This window comes from Neodiprion virginianus, chromosome 5, assembly GCF_021901495.1.
Source record: "Neodiprion virginianus isolate iyNeoVirg1 chromosome 5, iyNeoVirg1.1, whole genome shotgun sequence".
NCBI classification, from domain to species: Eukaryota; Metazoa; Arthropoda; class Insecta; order Hymenoptera; family Diprionidae; genus Neodiprion; species Neodiprion virginianus.
The window spans coordinates 20,101,981-20,123,951 of NC_060881.1; the positions used below are offsets into that span (position 1 = coordinate 20,101,981).

Sequence of the window (21,971 nt, forward strand, 5' to 3'; positions counted from 1 at the left end):
CTCTCATTTTGTTTCGGACTGAAAACAAGTTAGCCGGAAGGGGAAGGCATGAATGAGTACGTTACTGTACATGTGTAGAGGTATCGCAAGAAAGAGTAAACGGCTGAAAAAGTGGATTAAATTTGCGAATTTACATCTCGACAACCAATTATTCAGTTATGTCGGAGATATTCATATGTAGATCGAGTTTTACTTGCTTGTTTTTTATTAATTCAATTAATAGGAAGAAATATCGAAACAAATCCTAATCGAATTGAATAATTGGCTGTCGAGACTGGAGATACGAATTCTCAAGATTCTTCAACATTTCCAACCTCCGTTAACTCAACGGTTGTAACCAGTAGAAAGATTTATAGAATTATCAAATGAACACCAAGTTTATTTGCACTCACAAAAGACTTCTTCTGCCATATTTGGTAGAGTGAAAAAGACTAATTTTCGTCTCTTTCCTTTTTGGGTGCAGTGTAACATTATGCGGTGTATAAGGTGTCTCCTCGTCAATACTCTATTAAAAATTTCACCCCCGGATATTCCCGCCCCCCGAATTCGGTTCTTTGCCACTCTTGTTCTGCCCCCTTTCCTCCTTTTTGTCATCCCGCACCTTCGTTCTCTCGCCTCGAGCCGGTCGGTCGGTCGTCTGCGGTCTCCGCTCATTTCTTACGCCGCGTTGCGGACAGATCTGATTGATGAGCGTTGGACCGGTGCCAGAGATGCTGCCGACACTGCTGTCGGCGCCATTTCCTACAGCGCATAATCAATGCCCCCCGGTAGCCACCCTCCCGTACCTCCTTTTACCCCCTTCTACCGGCTAGGAAAAGTTGCAATTTGTGACACGTGAGATGCAGAAGTACGTATAATAACGATAACTCACGCCACTTCTACCTCAGTCTTGCAACCTCGCATGCTCCATTCCCACCGAAATCCTCACAGCGTGTTTCTCTGATCGGTTTCTCTCTGCAGTCTCCGTTCCTTCCTACTATTATACATCACGCGGTTTTAGTCTTCTTTCTTATTTCAGGCACATTATTTTATGCCATTGATAACGTGACTTTATCCGGTCGTTCACATTTTACTCTTATTACAGTTTGATGTCTACTCCTTTCTCACACGTTTTTACGTACAAGTGATTTTTGCAGGCTGAATTCTCGGTTACTAGAAATTGGCTGAAGGTGAAATTATACCTCAGTATCCGATGTTGTAATTTTCTGTGTCTTGAAATAATATCTGATATCCAACGAGCTCCAAACATTAGTATAGAGCTGAAATAAAATTCCCAGTGTGTCTAACAGCAGCCATTCTGATTTTGCGCCTATAGTTCGAATCTGTTTACGAATACCGTAAAAAATATAATGCCAATCTATAATTGTCTGACGTTAATTCACACCAGACATTCTGACCGAAGAAATCATGTTTTACCGAAATATTTGTTAAATATCTTTGCATTGTGAAATGTATCTCTCATGTTAAAACAATTATTGCAATGGATCTCCCATTTGTAAATCATCGATGCTTCAGAAAAGTTGGGCATTCTTGATTTCTGTGCATTTTTTAAGTAGCGCATAAAATTGATAGGTTACGTTTTTGGATTTTTGAAACATAGAATTTCTTCAATGTACTTAAAAATCGTACTCAAATCTAACGAATAGTGAAGGGAAATATTGAATTTCAATTCTGGAATATCTTCGTAAAGGAAGCAGTAAATTTTTTATTTTTGGAATAATTTTCTTTTACAGCATATCCCAAGTTCTAAAAATGCATGGAAAATTGAGTTGTTAGTCCAGGAATCCCGAAAAAGTCAAAGAATTTCGAAGACACAGAAAAATGAACAACAGAAGAAAATGGAAAAGACGAAGTGAAATAAAAGAAGAAGAAGCAGAAGAAGAAAAAGACGAAGTTTTCAACCATCCAGCCTCATGCTTCCCGGCTGTAAGTCATAGCTTATGGGAGAGGCGGGCAAAATGAGAATCTTAAGGGCGGAATAACGTTAGACCAATTTCGACAAAGCAATTTTTTTTTGCCTATGGTCCAAAAATAGATTTCAAACTTTATCGACATTTGTTAAAATGTCATTTGTTTGTATAATGGACCCATTTTCCCTGCTAGGGCCCATCCCGCACGCCTCTCCCCTACCACAAAAATCCATAAAATAAAAAAGGGGAAAAACGGAGATGAAGATGCAGAAAAATACATCTCGGATGAATCAATTGTCCAAGGCGTTTAGGATTCCACAAGTATGGAGGAAAGCAGGGAAAAGCCGAATGCCTCGAATCGGTTTCTCATTTGCGAAAAGCGGCTTCTCCAATGAATCCGAATCGCCTCCAAAGAGACTTGAATTTGCTTCGGCGTAGTCTCTATATTCAATGCAATTTCGCAATATAAGTTATACTCACGGATCGACGATTTCCAATGAATCCCGTATACTTCAAATGACTGGAAATTACCTTAAATCAGCGCATGAACTTTGATTTCCACGACTATTTCACAAGTGAATGTTTACTGACAGGAAAACGCTGGGAAATTTGTCATTCGTAACAACAAACACCAAAAATAAAAAAAAAAAGAACACTCGAGAGTAAAAGAAGTTGATCCAAAGGTAAGCTGTTTCAATAAATACGGATCAGCAATTCGTTTACGAATTCGCGATGGAAAAACAAGGTCACACAGAAAGTTTCACGCTGATTTCGAGGATTGAGCCCTGATTCCTGGGATGCGAGTAGTTTATACCTTCATTTTTAACCTCTCTGAATGTTGCGCAACAAGTACCGCGGCAGATGATCTCTGCAACTGATCGGTTGAATTGAAAAAGAGGAAACAGCAAATAACTACATCAATTGCAATTACAGTTTTTCAGTATTTCTGAAGTAATTGACCCACAAGTTTCAACGATAATGCAGGTTACTATTCAACTACACCTATAGTTGTAATCAAGGCGAATCAACGCTAGCCAAATTTTTCCAAAAATTCGCTCATACACAAAGATTATTGCGCAATTACACGAACATTTTACGCAAAAAATCTTTGTGGAATAACGGTTATTGACCAGACATTTTCAGACAGACGGATTCAAACATTTATAGTGTGAAACCAACATGGCCATCGTTCGGCGCTCTTCGAGCTTTGTTTCAACTCGATCATCTTCTAGACTTGACAGTTTACATCAAAAACCATTTCAAGGCAAACTATCTTACAGCTGACAATGTAATACGAACTGTTTTTGAAAGAACTCCGAAGAACTGAGCTTATTGTCATCTGTAAAACGATTGAAAAGTTATTCATTTTTAGGCACACTTGGACGTATTTTGGGATTATTTTGGCTTTATTGTTGTCAATGAAATAGAAGAATTCGATCCGACATAAATATAACTTGAGACAAATCTAATAGTGATTCGATATTTGTATGTATTAATTCGAATAATTCGATTCGACGACGATTTGCACACCGCCAATAATTATGTAAAACCCGTTTTAAAGTCCTGTTTTATTAATTAATGCCATGATAACACCGGTCTTTGGGAGGCATGAAGTGTGCATGGCCGTGCGGCGGCTTCCGGAGAACGCGTCGAGTCAAAATTGGCGGTTCTCCGGCGTCGCGGGAGCATCGACGTGGTAGAATTCTTTGGGGGTTGATTCGGGGGTAGTGGAGTCGTCGCGATGTCGAGCGCCATTGGCGTTGGCGTTGATCAATACGGGGCGTCGGGTGACGTAAGCAGCGTCCCGGTCCGAGGATTGGCCCGAGGTTCGCTCCGCATCCGATTATTTATTCAGACCGCATGAACGAGTGATTTGGCGTCCGGGTGCCCGCCGCCTACGCAGAAGAGATCGGCCTCCGAAGGCACGGGCATTGCAGCCCCTGAAGAGCCGGAGCGGCTTGAAGCCAGCCGAGATACATGCTCGGGGGGCGGCGGCGCGGAGAAGAAGCTTTCCGCCCCCGCTTCCGCGGCCCAGGTGGCGCCACCTGCGCCAACGTCAACGCGAATAAAGCTCCCTCGGCAATAGTGTTCGCGCAAATCGTCACCGGAGAATGGTGGTCCGGGTTGAGGCCACGCCGTGTCGATGGTCGCGCGGTCGGCCCAGCTTCGAGAAAATCCACCGAACGTAACGCGCGTCGGTTATCACACGTTATTGTGCACGGAAGAGAGCCAGGCTGAACAGCCGGGTAAACAGACCAGTGATATCCACCCAGTGGAGAGCTGATAACGGAACTGCGAAAGCGGATCGGGACTGAAGAAAAACCAGGCATAGCCGTTCACGGGGTTATGGGTGTGGATCGCGCTGAGTCTTCGTTCCGCTGCCCGGTGTTGTTCGAGCTTATTTTCACGGTTGGAAACAGCGGTCGGTTGGCGGTAGGCAGATGAAGATCGGGTGAGGAGTTGAACCTCGGATACTTGCTGCAAGAGTGTTATCTGGTGACAGACTGTGGGACGCGCAGACCGTGGTGATAATATGTCGTGTTGGGTGAGCAGTGGGCCCGATATTAGTCCAAAAGTGACGCTAGCGGTGAACAGAGACTGGTGCGACCCTCCTCGACGGAATTGACTCCCCTCAATACCCAGACAAGCGGAGACCGAATTGTCGGGACTGTGGTCCGAAACCGCGGACCCTGGATGTGGGGTTGTTTGCTGATGTTGGTAGACCGTAGTGCGCGGAAATTTTTTTATTAGTCAATCGAATCTTTCGGCACTTACTGGGTGACTTTGAGTACTGATCCGTGAGCGTGTATGTGGCATTGAACGTTCGTCCTGTTGAAATAATCCTGAAACAATAATTTTTTCAGTCTGAAGACAACTTAATACAGCTAGAGGATAACCCTAAGTACACTAAAAAAAAAATAAAAAAATAGTGCTGCATCATAACGACGAAGCCGCCAACTGTTACTGTTCCGTTTTCGAGCTGAATTATCTCTACGGTTTTCTTGTTCCCTCCCTCTGTCTCTCTTTCTCCTCTATCTATTTCTTACTTTTTTTCTTATATTTTGACGGGATTTATACCGATGCACGAGGAAAGTGCGTGCGACCTGTTTTTCGTTCGAAACTGTACATAGATACCTACTACTCGAGGTGCTCCACATATCGTGGACTTGTGACCTGACCCGTTTGCCCGTTTGGAATCAATGCTCCTGGTGCTGCTGGTGGAATCTCGTCCTCTGTTGAAGAATCCTGGATCCTTGACCGGCGAAGGATCGTCACCTGAAAGCTGAAGTAGTAAAACGAAGAAAAAACGTAGAACTTTAGAGGTGCATTCCAAGGTGATCTGCAGTTTGAGAAGTGAAAACCGTCATACGCTGGAAGTGAATTATAGGGTTGTAGGTGAATCCTATTTCACGATTAGAGAGGGAGAGAGATATAGAGAGAATTACCGCCAGCTATATAACGATGGTTGTGTGCATGGCGTGGATTCATTCAGAACGCGTTGCCGACTATTGATCCTGACTACGTTTACCCGTTAAGGAGGATTTATTTGTATCCCCCTCCCCCCCATCCCACCTCAACCCCCCGTCACCCCTAGTCAGTGCAGTGGTGCAGCAACGACAGCAGCAATACAAGTGTGACGTGTGGAGCGCGTTACGACGGTATATATAGTGACAAGAAAGACGAGACTGGAAGATGAAGAGAGAGGCAGAGAGAGAGAGTGCATGGCTGGAGGTTTAATCTAGCCTTGATAATACACCTATTCAAGCCGCGGTTAAATGATGGTAAAACCGCCTCACATTCTGCGATCATGATTTGTTATACGAACGATGCGAATGACGCAAGTGCAAGATACCTCAAATCAAAGGACATTCGCAAAATCGACGATTCACTTTCAGAGACGACGATCAGTGTAGTTGTTGGACCGCCAGTTGTAGAATTTTTTAACCTCTGCAAGCTACTGCAGCGTGCTTCCGGATATTGTAACGATAATAATAATAACAACTATAATAATAATAATAGTAATAACAACAATAATATTAATAGTAATAATTATTGTATATTTAGTGCTGCAGTGACGATAGTACTGAATCGGTGCAGTTTATTACATAGAAGAGTTTGTTTGAAGAGATCGACGCCCTTTGTTGTAACGGGTGCAAATTATTGGTGGAGGATTTGTAACAGTGGACTTAATGAGTTCATAGTGATTTGTCTATTAACGATCATAATCGAGGCGTTCCTCGGCTTTTTTTCGTCGTCTTCCGAGGTTTTTCTTGTCTCATTTTCACGCCTTGTTCGCCGTGTTTGGCTCCTCGGTGGCGGATGAATCCGCCGACGAGTCGCCCCGTAGTTGTAGTCAACGCCCCATGTGTCTCGATCAGCCTCCTGGAGAACAGGCGCCCACTATCCCGGCATTACGGACCGCGGTTTGTTCCACAGCTCCAGCTGTTGCCCCTAACGTGCCGGCATTTTTTTATACCTTTATCAATTATTAAGACGGAAACAAAAGTGGAGGACAGGGTTGCGCCCCCGGGATCAGTCGGGCCGTGATGGCGGACCTCCCAGACATGTCGCACCTAACTCCAGAAGAAAGGCGCATCATCGAGAGCGTCATGATGCGCCAAAAACAGGAGGAAGAACGGGAAAACGAGATTATGAGGTTAGTATTCACCAGATGTCATCACCCACCGTCAATCGTCCAAACACTTCGTTCAATGTTCATAACATTGCAACACATCGCAGGATGCACTATCAAGAATGGTGCATGTCGAAGTGCCAATAGCAAAACATGACAAAGTCAGAAAACCGTTCATCCTTGTTGTGAAAGGTTCATTCGTTCAGATTCATTTCAACCATATACTCCCAGAATGTGACAACTTATCAATAGTTATCCATTCTATGACTTTTACCAAATTTTTTGGTCACGTGACTTAACAATCTAACCTAATCCAATCGATCCAGATCTAACTTACGTCCTTCCACAAGCAACAGATTATTCACATGGCTTCCGGTATATTTCAAAGGGTGGTCAATAGATTTCATTACTTTTTTTCAAATGCTATGGGTGTGTTTATTTAGAGCTATTTATCACCAAACTTGAAAGAAAATGTTGGAATTATACTTGACATAACGATGTTTGCAATGCACCTGGTTTTTAATATCCAACGAACAATATTCCCTGGAGGTATTACGGTATATTTTTCTGAACTGTTCATCTATTGCAATGTTGATTTTTCAAATTTCTAACCCAATCGCTCGCAGTTGATTGCATTGATTTTATCTATGAATGCCTGACACGTAAATACATTGACGGAAGGTGAAAGTTATGGGCTATTATGAATGGTTCAGGGGAATGTTATCTTCGCTACGAAAACTTGACTGAGTATCTAAATAACACTGTGTATCATGTATGTATGTATGGATGGCAATACAAATGCAACTCAAGAGAGACGTATCGCGCAACGATAATGAATATAATTTTTTCATCATACCAGCAAAGTGCTGCCTAAATTCATCATAGATCACCATGATCCGAGAACTTTTTACCCTATAAAATATTTTCATAGTGTAATTATATTTTGATTCCTTGAACGGTGTATGATTATTGCGTGTACTTCAGTTGATTGATGCGTAAATAGGCGACAGATACTTGAATTCAGCGATGTTGTCGGAATTATAATTACATTGGATAAAATTTGACGAAAGTACTAAAGCATTTTTGCAACATTCTCTAAAGGTGCACAAAACACAATGTAATGAAAGAAATTGATATTTCAAAAGTGGGACAAGTCATCCTAACAATTTACTCACGTTTATTTACAACAATATTAAAACATGACCAACGAATGGCGGTAGTTAAGATTAAAACACGTCCTGAAGTATCAAAATCTGTATCTGTTCACTTGGAAAATTTGAACCTCGTGCCGATTGATAATCAATTCACGTTTTGGAGGTACTTGCTGATGTTTGTGACGAAGTGTAAGGAGAGCCTAAAAATTATGTAGGAGAACGGATATATGATTAGACTCTTGTGGAGTAAAGTAAAAAAACATACTGTTAGAACAAAAAAAAAATCAAGCGAATAGTGTATTAGTTTATTCCAAACATGGAAATCCAACTTAAATTGGAGTTGAAGCTTCATTTCAATTATTCACTGTGTTTTTCGCCCCAATTGTATCTGTACGAAAAATGTTGACGGATTTCTTTAAGGTGTCAGAAGTCGAAGAATGCCGGTTACGACCATTTCTGAGGTGGCGACTGCTGGGCGATTGTACGCAGATAGAAAGTAAAACAATATAGCTCCGAGATAAATCAGTTTAGTTGGGCAACTGGCGGGGTGATATATCCTTATCACAAATGCAAGGCATGCCATGTGAAGTGAAAGATACTTTTCCAACACTCCATCAACACGCATCTACAACAAGGACTTCTGATAGACCTCCCTTCAAGTCTTAGCTCTTTGAATCGTCACCGTGGGACTGAAAGTAGAATAATTTAAGAAACCTTTGAGTTCTCACTATGGAAAAAAAAAGATAGAGAGACAGAGACAGAGAGAGAGAGAGAGAGAGAGGGCGTATACGCCCGAATAGCATTCTGAGGTAAGTCTGCCTACAGGCTGCAACTGCGGACACGATGTGTCTACTTTCCACATTTGACTGCGGGTCGACATCAGAATCTGCATTATTCGAAATCTTGCATAAGTCACGTGGCGGAAAGTCACCGTCAGGAAAGATTATGTATTGACTCTGTAGATAGATTTCCCACAGAGTCTTTTTAAATTTTTGCAACTGAAGGCAATACTACTGGGGCGAGAGATGGGGCAAACCCACCCTGTGTTCGGAATGACTCTTAGGGACATCTTTTCAGACCTCGGAATAAAAGCAAAGTTTTCAACGGCTGATCGAGGAAGCTTGTAATACGAATCTGCAGGGTAGTGCTCATCCATCTCTACATGTCACTGTATATAACGGGTTATGTTTATAAACGTGGGGGAGAAAAATGACGATAGATCCATTAGACTGGCATCCGTCTATACCGCAGAGCCCATTCCGCAAAAGGACGTAAAAGTTTAAGGTTCATGCATATATCAGGTTTTTGACACCCTTACACATACCTTTCGCACATTTTATCGGCCGTTACTCTCTGCACGCGGGCACTGGAAGGGTTTTCCACGGGAATAAAATCTCTTCGGCTTCGCAACGACCGCAGCACCTAACCCGTAGAATCCTGAGGCGAAGACGGTACTGCCGAAGGTCATCGTTGTCCGTAGGTACCTGGCCCACAGGTCATACATTTCACATTTCCAACCTCGCGGCTGACAGCTTCTCGCATTCCCAGTTGTCATTATGCTCGTATGTTCTTTTCACAGCACGCGTTTTCCAATGGATATAGTTGATACAGGTGACTGTCTGTCGTATGTATATCAAACGCCAAGAGTGTTCTAGGCTTGGATTATTCTTCATCTAGGTGCTCAACGCCAACAAGAAACCCCAGACCAAAGGGTCGAGTAGTTGCGCAATAAAATATAAAAACGAAGAAGGAATCAGAAGAGCACTGAGTAAAGAAAGGAATTGCACTACCCTTTAGCCTCGATTTCGCTATGCTCATAGTCGCCTCTGCAGTTTTAGTTATCGATCGCGGAAAAGCGTTGGCGGTAGAAGCGGAGGAGGAGAAAGGGAGGTTGCAGTAGGTAGCGTGGGCTGCTTTTCCAGCGTTACGAGTTTGATCACTTGCATATAATGCGCTACTTCCCTGTAGTTTTCGTTACCGCTCGTCATCTTGAAGTCATTCGTTGATTCGCGTGCACTGCACTTTGTAATCGGTAATGATCCGGCTTGAAAACTTTCTCGTCTCCTTCACAATTCTCCCCTTTTTCTGAATACTGACAAAGTAGATTGGATATACATATATATGCATTGGCAAGGTTCGTTCGATTTGCTATTCCTCCTTTCACCCTGACGTTTTTGATTTTGACACTTTTTTTTCCAATTCTTCTTTCTTAAGCCCCCCTGATCAACACCTTGATTAATTATTTCCGTAATTCAGAGGAGGATTAATTACCAATCGAGTAACGATACTAAGCCGTAAAAGGTCGTTAAAGGACTTTTATATAGTTATACCTAGGGCTCTCATGCATGATCTGACACATGGAACTCACTCTAGAAGCATCGATGTCATTGCATAAGACTGCATCATGCAGAGGGTATATAGCAAAGTTCTGATCCATTGATATACCTAATTTACGACAGCAGTGAAAATCGATGCTTCAGTGCGACCTGGGAATACGTTCGGAGTATTTTTCAGCTTTCAGTTGGTTGTAAGCGTAACTTAACCAGTTGACAAGGTGCCAACAACCCCTGGGAAACTTCTCTACTTTACACATGCAGGCGGGGCGCTCCTCAGCAGCCCGTCTTCGCCCTCGACTATAAATGCATGGAGCGAACCAGTTTGGCTCCAACTCCGTCCAACACACTCCTACACCCGGTAATGCCACCCCTTTCCACTCAATGCGTGGAAACGCATACATCCACATACTCTGCAAGCCAGTGGCAATACCCGTTAGGTGCACCAGAGACGATGCTCTGGGTGGTGGTGCGTTGCGAAAGATGAACAATGTAACTTGGATCGAGGTCATAACTGCATAAGGGATGCTTCGGCTAATTTCTCCACCGTTACTTTAAAAGCCAATTGCATTCCATGTTCCCGTAGTGTGAATTATACCTAGGCAACAAGATGCTATAGCTTTGGAATGTTTTATGGACAATGTTATACAGTTGAGAACGTGTTTTTCTTTTTCGTTGTAATTTTAACACTTGCCTGCAGTGCCCAAAACTTTCTGTTCACTACACGAAATTCTGCAGACTATTGCTGTAGTAAGACAATTTTTTATATAGGTTTTTTTTATCGTTGCCCGATCCTTTTTGGTAATGTAAAATAATGTATTTGGTGACATTTCCTGTTGTCCGTTTGAAAGACGTTCTTACACGATTGTTTTTGCCGCTGGAAAGAGGACGTTGTGAAAACTGATGGATAGACTTGACGCAATGTTGACGGATGATTATTTTGCCTTCTTTGAAATCTAAAGATTTAGGCTGAATTTCTTGTGATGAAAAAGTGTCCGTGAAACTATAGGCCGCTTGTCGCACGACACAGTCTTTTGAGAATTAGTAATTTCGCAAGACATGGCTGTTGCTCGACGGATCGAAGTTTTCAGACCACTTTTCAGGGGATGCTACAGTATCGTCGAGGGTGTTTTGTCAAGCTAAATGAAGTCGGATCTATTCTTAGCTTCTGGGTCTATTTTAAATATGTATTTGTATTGGAATCCTTAGATTTATCGAAGCATCTGATCGCACTAAATATACAAATTACACTGACTGCAGGGTCACATTCAATTAAGGAAAAGGTTTTTTTCTACCGTACGTTATACTCCAAATTGACTCAAAGTCACGAAAATAAAATCCAACAACCTGCACGATATCTTCTGGGCTTAGTATTTATTAAATTTGCCTGAAACGATCAGTTGTTACAAATTTCGCCATATTGCTCTAACCACGCACACACTGGGGATCCCAATACGTAACAACTTTGTTGTTAGTGTCATTAGTTCGAGAAACTATGTGATAAATATAGAGTCCACATTTGGAGTACTTGGTCGATTATCGTTGTTCGATTGAGCGTCGGCTAGAGTATTATTTGGGACTGGTGAAGTATTGCATAAAGATATTGGGGGGATGGGTATCCATCCATGGTAATGCAACGAAGAATGTGTTGAAGATAGGCTGTCCTAACCTATTTTTGTTGCAACGGTTGCAGCCGAGCTGACTGAATTCCAATCGATTTTATCGGGTATATCTTGTTGAGTATAGCTTTCTTTGGGGTTTCTTTGTCATACACTGTCTAAGTATATACCGAAAGTCGGTGTATGCAGCATAAGGAAAGAATCTGACAGGCAGAAATCCATAGTCGGTAAGATTGTAATCGTGACAAACAGCCACGCGAATAGTAAGGTCCAATTTTCTGTCTCGTTCACTTTCGGGTGTAGGTATAGATAATCGGACTGCGGAGTTTTCTATTGTGCTGAGAGCCCTCTTTTCGCTCTCTGTCTTCTCCGCTTCCTCTGTACCCGTCACATTTCTATCATGTAAATGCTGGTCCGCCCCACCGCCACCGCAGCCCAGAGTCCATGCTTTTACCTCTCCTCTCTCCTCTCCCTCTCCTCTTCGCCGCAGGCCCTGGGCTTTGCTCCGCTCGACCCTGATCCTTAAGCCAGCAGCGCGAAAATAGAAATCCTTTATCTCCCGAAGACTGTCCATGGGTATACATTATATACTGTAGATTGATATCGACCTATACCCGAAAACCAGATACCGAAGTGACGACGCTCCTGTGAGTTTAAACATAGATAACTTCGCCGTGTCATTTGGACTCCAATTTTGTACCGTCAACCAGTATTTCCTCACATTTCAATCATACTTAAAAATAAAAAAAGGGTCAGAGAAACCCCTGTCTCTATCTATTGAAAATTCACTCAACATTATGCAATGCTTCTTTTCAACTTGCCAGCCTGTGAATCGCACGACTTGGTTGCGTAATCGAGGGTGCTGAGTCACTCATCAGGTCACGAGGTAGCATATCGTGGAAACCTTCTATGGTCATGTGTATAGCAAGAAAGAGCAGTTTTTTTTTCCCCACTTTATTGATATCCTCATTTTTCCCGCTTTCATATCCGCAGGCAAACGTTCCTAGATTACCTTTGCCCTATGACGTCCGAGGCCTAGGGCAATATCACGTATACATTATCGACCACTAGCATAGGTTCGTGATCATTCTATCATTCGTTCGAAGGTGAATTTAAAAATTGAACCGATACGCGAAAGCATCGTATTACGGATTGTGAATTATTGTATACTAATATGATTCCAGGCGAAAACAAGACGAAGTTCAGGTATTGGAGGAAACGATTCGGGCGCGGTCAGAGCAGCACAAAAAGGCAGGGGTGGAGCTTGATGCCACCTGCCACATCTGTCTCAAGACTAAGTTCGCCGACGGTGTTGGCCACATCTGCAATTACTGCAACATCCGGTGCTGCGCGAGATGCGGTGGAAAAGTTACACTTCGTTCGACAAAGGTATGTTATAACTTCGAAAGAACATTATATACCAGTCAGATTAGCAGCCACACGATGCATCGACTGAAACGGGATCGCGTCTTGACTACGTTTGGACGACATACTAGGGTTTGGGCTACGTGCTGGCGATCAAGGTGTGGAGAATACTAGATCTGAGACCAGACCACCCGTGGCCACAGCGTTTTTAAACTGTCGTATTAGAGAGTTGGAAGGGGAAAAGAATACTGCAGGTGCTCGCTTCGGGGAATTAAATTTGCGGTGAGGGCCGAGGTTATTTCCGTTCGCCTGTGATCGACTCTTCTGGACCTCGACTTCCGCCGAAGAATAACTGCTGCGCTCCTTTTCCTCGCTCCGTACCACTGCCAGCATTCTGTCTAGAACGTATATCGCAATCGCCAGATAAAATTTCAACCAGTTTTTCCCCCTCGGTATAAGTGCACTGCGTTTGACATCTTGTGTTACATCTGCAATCGCCGTCTCGAACCACAAAACACAGCAAGATCACGGGTTACCGACCTCGATTGCCAATGTTCTTCTATACTCAGTTGCTATTTCTTAAATCAGAATGTCGCAAACGTGTAGACAAACGCTTTCAACACGGCGAGTTAGTTGCCAATGATATGTCCGGTAGTTCGGTAAGCTTTTTCAATTGATCGGCATTTTTCGCTCATTTGAAAATAAGTCCGGAGAACGTAGACACGCACCTTATCTTTATCAAAGTCGACGAAATCACTGATCATTCACTGGACTCTTGAAGTGTATGCTTTGCGTCGGTGTGCGGTTGAATACGCTTGTGGTCCATCACGGAGAACCAAGAGTGAATGGATCTAGATTCGGTGTCCTACAAGTCAGCCGGGGGTGTAATTACGCGAAGCTGTAACAAGTTCGGAGAAATGCTACTGTGCAATAGTGAAAAGACGGTGCAGCAAGTAGTGAAAAGACCCTCAGTCTGAACTTCCTTTGGAAGCTGTCTCATCGAAGCATGATATCTTGCTCCTATGTGACTAGGGAAGTCCGGGTGAAATTTTACCTCCGTATCCTGCAGGATCAGGGAGGAGTTAGGACACACTAGGGAGCTGAGCTGAGCTGAGCTGAGCTGAGCTGAGCTGAGCTGAGCTGAGTTGAGTCTCAACTGAAACTTTCTCGTCGGGATAGTGAAAAAAGTTACGCTGGTGGCACCAGTTTGCGAGTCATAGTCGTGACTCGCTGCAGGTAGTACTAACGGTACCATAAGAACGGATTGGCGACAGATTATCCATCATATTTTGTAATTTTTTGCTATCAGCATTATTATGGTCTATCGGGTTTTAGGACGCCGGAGCCATAATCCTTCGACTAAAAGTCCCACCACTCATGCTTATCATAGATTATTTACTCAAATATCATCTTCGGTCCTTTATTCGTAAATTTGCAAATGAGTACAATACAGAAAATGTAGGTTTCATGCGGAGAATTCCTGGACCTTGAAATCGAAAAACCTGATCACTTCCGTACGAAATGTAAACGGTCAGTGGTTGTTTGGTTCTCGGTAGTCGTCAGAGGCCCGTCTAAAGCCATGGACCGCGTGTTGGCCGGGAACGTTACGTGGATTTTATACACCGGACTCGGCTCAGGTTTGCGTGGGAGCACATGAATGGGTGCGTCCCTGTGTGACGTCACGGCGATGGTGCGGTACGCGGAGGACAGCGGGAAGCGGGAGGGAAGAAGAAAGAGAAGGAGAGGAAGAGAGAGAGTTGCTGGAGGGCAGAGGGGATGGAGGGACGTGACGCAACATATTGATCTAAGTGTAGACTGCGGCAGGGCGAGGGACGGAAAGTGAGGGGGATGGAAAGAGAGTACAGGGTGTCTGTGAGTTCCGGTCGAAGGAATAATAAATACTGACTACCAAAGGGTTCGGTTACCGTGATTGGATTTTTTTTCACGGCCTCTTAAATCAGGCATCTAGTCATTGAGAAGTGTGTAAAATCCTTGAAGTATCGGAGACCATGCAGGAAAACGATCAGAAATCACCTCGATTCGGAAAACACTGACAGCCAGTTTCAGTACTAAATAACAGACATGTGTGTATATGGGAGGTTCGTGTTACGACGTGGGGTGAATAGGGTGGATGGATAATTTCTGAGTCACCTTTTTGATCCCGTCGTGGTATAGTTGTACCTCCGAGATTCACTCCTCTGATTCTCCACCCCATCCCGTACTACCTTTTGTACAATATACGGACAATGTACATTCGATACACGGTTCTCGGTACGATTTTTCTCTTCCACCCTGCAGTAGAAAATCATGAGCACGGTCTTGGTTACGTGGGCGTGCAGGTATATCGATCAGTTTACGGCGTCGCGAGGTACCCCAGACAAAATGTTTCGCGATCGTTGAGCCGCCTCTGGACCACCAGAAGAGATCCTTTATTCTGCTTATGCTCATGGAGTAGCAGTGCGAGTTCGAGTTTCATTCTTTAGGAGCGTTTTCTTCATGATCTTGGTTCCAAGCTGAAGGGTTACCTTACTGTCACCAGCGTCGAAATAGGTTAATTTTGAGAAATGAATTTCAGAAAAACTACTAATGCAGTATTGACCCTTAAACTGTGCACTTGGTTCCAGCACCCTCAAGTCGTACACAGGTCCCAATTAGGATTTGGTGATTTTATTCACAAATTGTAATATGTTAATCATTCTCAAAATAGACTTTTTTGCGGTAAAAATTAGCAAAATATTTATCCAGTTTTAATAAAATTGAATTGAATAAGAGGAATTTCAGCGGGTTGAAATTTTATCTGGTACCAATTCGCACCAGTGTACGGTTTGAGGGTTAATAATTTTTTGACGTCAAGTCATGTTTGAAAATCAACCTATTTCGCCGCTCTTCACCAGTATTGGGCACCACTAATTACTTTGTGTAATTAATTACATCGAAATTATTAATTACATTGGTAATTTGTAATTAAGAGAAAATAAAATACTATTTCCATTTTCAATTTGTAATTACGAAAGAAAAACTTACTAATTATAATTGCAATTTGAAACTATAAAAATTTCATTTACGACCTAGGAATGTAATGAGTATCGATTTTGCTTTTAATTATAAATTACAAATGTTATTAACATAGCTTTTTATTCTAATTATAAATTACAAATCTAATTAATATCGACTTCTCACAAATTACAAATGTAATTAGAATGATATTTTTCTAATTACAAACTACAAATATAATTACAGTCGGTCTTTCTTCTAATTACAAATTAAAAAAGTAATTTAAGTCGGTTTTTGTTCTAATTACAAACTACAAATGTACTTGGAATCTTTTTTTTACTTGCGTCACAAAAATAAGTAACAAGGATCGAATTTCCCTGTAAATATATTTTCCGAATGTTATTGATACCATTTTTAGAAATAATTACAATCATACTTCAGGTACATAAGGGTCATTCCCTGTATATATTAATAATTCCGATAACTTTTGGGTCATCCCAATGAAAAGTGACTGACTTTTAAGCCGACTTTGATGCTGAGAATGAAAAATAATTGATTTTACTAAATATTGTTTTAAAAATATTGTGGGAATGTAATTAAATTACACAACTGTAATACCAAATGCTCAAAGTAATTCGTAATTGAATGAATTTCAATTATAATTGCTCAAAGTAGTAAATAATTAAATCACGTTTTATTACAAATGCTCAAAGTATAAAGTAATTAAAGTAATTATTACGAATTCACAATGTAATGAGTAATTGGTTGTGATTTTTTTGCAGAGGGGGCAATTTGCAAGTTTCAACTTGCAGCTTGTTTCAGGCTTGCACTAACTTTCGCGTAAGCTCTTTCTTGTTTTGTACAAAATTTCACAATGCCAGTCATCCTGTAATGTAATTTGCAGAAAATTGAAGCCTGATATCTTAAATTATGTAAACTCAGCTTTTGCGAAAAGCTCTAAGCTCAATAAATTTCGAGTCCTTGAATCTATTTTTACATTGAATGACCCATAATTACTGTAAATCATTGATATTTCGTTAGAGTCCATATGTGCATGAAATCAGTCATGCTCCTTCGGAACGACCCATGTGTACTCGAAGTTAGTTATATATTTTTAGAAAGTTTCATGAATAGCAGAACTCATTGATATTTTCATGTAATAACCCGTACATTCTCGATGTTACTTATATTTCCTTAGAATGAGCCATAAATTCCTGAAGTATGATTGTAATTAGTTTAAAAAATGATATTAAATACATGCGGTAAATTTAATTGCAGGGGAATTCGATTCTCATAACATTTGCTTTTCGTAATTGAAAGAAAAACTGATTCTAATTACATTTGTATTTTGTAGTTTGTAAATACAAAAGAAAAAAAAATGATTTTAATGAAATTTGTAATTTGTAATCGGAAGAAAAATCGATTCTAATTACATTTGTAATTTGTAATTAAGAAAAAAATCATCATAATTACACTTCAGATTTGTGATTAGGAGAAAAATCGATATTACTTATATTCGTAATTTGTGATTGAAATTTTTCTAATTACAAATTACAACTGTAATTAGTATTTTTGATTCTTTTAATTACAAATTACAATCACGCAATTACATTTGTAATTTGCAATTAGAATATAATTGATTAGAGAAACGCTTAACACTGCTATTCACCTTGGGGTAACCCCTTAAATGGTTGTGCAGTCTTTTATTTGTTTAACCGTGACAGCACAATCAGCATTCGCCGATGTGCTGCACTACTTACTGGTTGGTTTTCCCCCCCTTTTGCCTTTTCGTCAGTGCCGAATGACGGCTAATAAAATACAAACTAATTACAAGAGCGTCATTTCAGTTTGGCGGGCAGCCCTTTCTGCCTTCCTCGCTGTCCGCCCTCACTCCTCCTCTCTCTCTCTCTCCCTCTCTCTCTCCACCCTCTCCACGTCAGCCTCGTTTTCGTTCTTTGGGTCATCCGACCTCGTGGTCTCGAAAGCTCGGCACGGGTTTGCTGGTTAGTCAGCTCGCATGCGGGTACACGGCTCGCTATGTTCTTCGGCGCAATTAGAGTCAAGAGCTAATTACACGTGGAATTGTTATCACCATTTAAATAGAACGCTGGGTAAACTGTTTCGCTACTTCGAAATAACAGCGGTTATTCCTTTTAGTTCATTTTATTTTTCCTTCTTTTTCATTTTTCATCACGCACCACCTTGCCTTGCACAAATATACGCATTTTTAACTATCGTCATAACATTTACTCCTGATCACCAGGCACGGAACTCCCTTACAAGCAATCAGTATTCAAAGATATTTTCCGAATATTAAAATCGAAATCGACTCTGCGTTACCGGTTATTACTGTCCCACCTTTTTTCTGCTCTTTTTATCTCGTCTTGGGATAGGAGATTGCCTTCGTGCGAGAAGGTACTATCTATTCGTGAATAAATATGCTTCGCCGTTTTCGAATTGTGCCGATGACGCCTCTCCGGGATCCGAGGTGAGGCCACATTCGTGAAGGGAGGAGAACTATAGTGGTTGTTGTCTGAGAGTGACGGGAGTCTAATGACGTCGAACCTTATTACACGCCTACTCCGCCGCTTGCTCGATGTTGAGTTGTGCAGCCTTGAATGCTCCTCTTACCTCTCCTATTTTTCATTTTCTCCCAGCATTATCGACGTCGCGCAAGAGGCACGGCAGGCACTTGTTATTGCCCCGGTAGTGTATGGGGAGTCTCGCATAATTTAAATTATCAGAAGACTGTCGTCGCACGGCGATGCATGCACACGCTCCGTGATGCGGTGGTTAAGTGCAAACCTGCTCCACCCATCACGGAAACTCCTTTCGAGCACCTTTTATGAAACCTTCGCGAAAAAATCAACTGCCGGTAGTTTTTTATTCCGGTAACAGACTCGAATGAAAAATACCCGAAGTGTACCTCGCAGATTTTTTTCGTTCTGTGATACGTTGGCGAACATGAGAAATCATGAGATATGTAGGTATTTTATTTGACGTACGAGTAGGCGGTTTAAGAATTAAAAACCACCTTATAATTTACTACTGAAAGTCAATTTTTTAAGATTTCTCGATAATGACGTAGAGTTTAGTAAAACCAACTGATCATTGCTCACTTTCAACAAACGCTATTACGTTATATGCCTTTTAAGAAAGGGTATACTTTCATCCTTTAAACGGCCGAGATAGCACTTTAAAAAAATGTGCGTAACGTTTTCTGACATATTAAGAAAACCGGTGAGTTACACCTCGGGTACTTGTTTGTTAGTCGAGGTACTCTACCGTCATTTACCTCAGTCCCCGAATTTCAGACCATGCACTCTGGTCTCTGGCTCCTATGCTGTTTACTTGTTGCTTTCGTTTCGTCGAAGTGTTCAAGAGTTTTCGATTTCGGGTCTCGGGATTCGGGGTTCCCGCTCATCCCCTTCCACCCCAATTTTCACCCAAACTATCGCATCTGACCTTCCACACTCCGTGATTCGAATCGCTGAGCATTCTCTCTTTCCGAATCCGGAAACACGGAACATATGAACAAAGAGGTAAATCATGCTTCATATCAATGAATTATTACCCCCTGTGCTTTCAACACAGATTCCTTATTGTCGTACTAACGCGTTACGAAGCATAACTTCATTCCTGAAGAAATGCATTTCGATTAAAACGTGTCGTGTTGTCGACAAGGTACAACGGATCTTCAGATACTCAGATTTCCTTCCGCACCGAACAAATGGAACACGTAAAAGACATTCTGTGCCAGTTCTACGTCCTCACCGCTTTAACGATATTGATCTCGGTATTCTGTGTTAACAGAGCGTAACTAACACTCGAAACATATCTTGGCGATACCGACTTTTTCATGCACGAGCTCATTTGGTCACCTCAGGGTTTTAAAAATGATTTCGCTCATACCATTTTATTTATTTTGGAAACATGCTTCACGATTAAAGCCATCGGAGGAATTAAATTCAAATATTTTGGTGATAAGAAAAAGCACACGAAAACAAAGAATTCTGATACAAGGTGGTAAGAAGAATTAACGATAAGCCGTTAAGGCGACTGGGTGATCTAGTGGAGTAAATCTCCGGCGAAGTATCCCTAGATGCCCGGTTACAGATGCCAAGTACATTAAAAATGTGTTCTCATCCTTTATCAAAAAAGATTCAAATCATATGCTACTACCAAGTACATGTCTGTTTATCAACAATAAAAGCATAATTGAAACTTGACCTTTAGCTACCACATCTCGCTGGAATCACACTGCTGCCACCAAACTTATCCAACTACAAATGGTAATTAATAAAAATAACTCATATGTTTATGAAAATCCAGAAGAAAAAAATTGAATTAATACGCGAAACTTAGTGGGTCTCTTTCAAGGCATGATACATGCATGAAACGAATATGATAGAATTTGATTTATTTCTCAAGGTATTTATTTCAAATTTAATTTTTGTTTTCTGGATTTGCACTAACGAATGTGCTATAGATTGTCAAACCAAGTTTACCCGATTACGTGAACGTAAACTTGGGCTTTGCAAGACTACTGGCTCTGCACTAGCCTCATCGAGAGCTCCGCTGTTCATCAAACAAATTTAATGGAGTCTAATAATTATGACTAATTTGTATATTTTTATTCAGTTCTAAACCTATGACTATGAAACACATGAACATCACTTTTGTTCCTTATATTACACGAGTTGAATCAGTGTGCAAAAAATGACGGTATCACTATGACCAGTTATATTATTTATATTGTATGAAAACGATTCTCTTCTTGAAATTTATAAGTTTGCGCTAAGATTCATATTGCTGACTTCGCTTCTTCGAAGCTTTATGTGCCTTGTGTCCCGGAAGATCAATTACAACTGGGAATATATACTTTGCTAGTTCGACTTTATCCACCTGACTATGTCCGATACACTGAGCACTCAGTGCAACGTATCTCGCTTCATATACTTGAAGTTTCGATCGATCGAGCTTATTTGCAGAGTTTCAAACTACCCAAGTTTCCGTAATTCTTCAAATATTTATCATGGAATCTCGATACAACACCGAATTCGGTTTTTTATTAAAATTTATTGATCAAAACTCCAAATCTCATTTCTGTATCAGGCACTATGGAATACAAAATTTAGTAAGCCTCACATAGCACAAGACGCGATTGTTAAAAGCTACACAACATCAAAAGTAACCATGTAAAAATTATCTGGTGCATCTTGTTAACTTTTACTTCGAAGTGACCAACATTTAATCATATGAAACTCAACACGCGTGAAACTTGGCTTTTAAATTGGTATCACTATACTTTTGCCCAAAGACTCGACTTCAAATTCAGAATGTGTAAAAATTTCACATGTTTCTAAAGCGATATTATAAAACTACTTTTGATGCACCCTAACGTTGTATGAAGAAATCTGTGGACAGATTTGAGGATGATATTCGAGGGGGCCACTCGCTTTGAAATCATCAACGATTCACAAGTGATTTCCTGGTGATTTCCAATATTAGGAAATAGTTTGAATTCCACTAAACTCCAGTTGGTTCCTAAACGTTTGAAAATGTTCGACATATCGCTGATTTTCAAGTGATTTTCAATTTAAAAGTACAGCTCAAATTCCAGTGATTTCCAGTGATTTTTAACTAATTCCTGAAGTAAATGGCCCCTCCATTCTGGCGTTTGGTCGTTTATATTATAATAATGTTTTAATGTTCATGACAGATGGTGAGCCGGGTCGAGGTACATGTATGTCTGAAAGCTGATCGGAACGTTAAATACGATTGTACGATCTCTCGTCTATATTAAACACTATCTTCCAAGCAGCACTCTCATCAATGGGTTAAGGCCAACGCTCATTGTTGCGGATCTGATCCGATCCGACCCGATCCGATCCGATCCGATCCGACCCGATCCGATCCGATCCGATGCAATCCGATCCGCTCCGATCCGATCCAATCCGAGG

The 21,971-nt window shown here is 41.3% G+C and overlaps 1 protein-coding gene across 14 annotated transcripts in view; it reads left to right on the plus strand.

Annotated features, from left to right (window-relative positions):
• Positions 1-3,824: 3,824 nt before the first annotated feature.
• The window catches only part of LOC124304712 (regulating synaptic membrane exocytosis protein 2), a 74,685-nt gene continuing 56,538 nt past the window's right edge, over positions 3,825-21,971 (plus strand). For 13 of the 14 annotated variants that reach the window (XR_006908254.1, XM_046763274.1, XM_046763267.1 and 10 more), the window contains exons 1-2: positions 3,825-6,567; positions 12,834-13,038. Coding sequence is in view for 13 of the 14 variants with exons in the window: in XM_046763274.1 (XP_046619230.1) it covers positions 6,458-6,567; positions 12,834-13,038 (315 nt within the window). In the remaining variant the exon portion in view is untranslated. The remainder of the gene's footprint in view (positions 6,568-12,833; positions 13,039-21,971) is intronic. The other variant, XM_046763278.1, reaches the window with a different exon arrangement.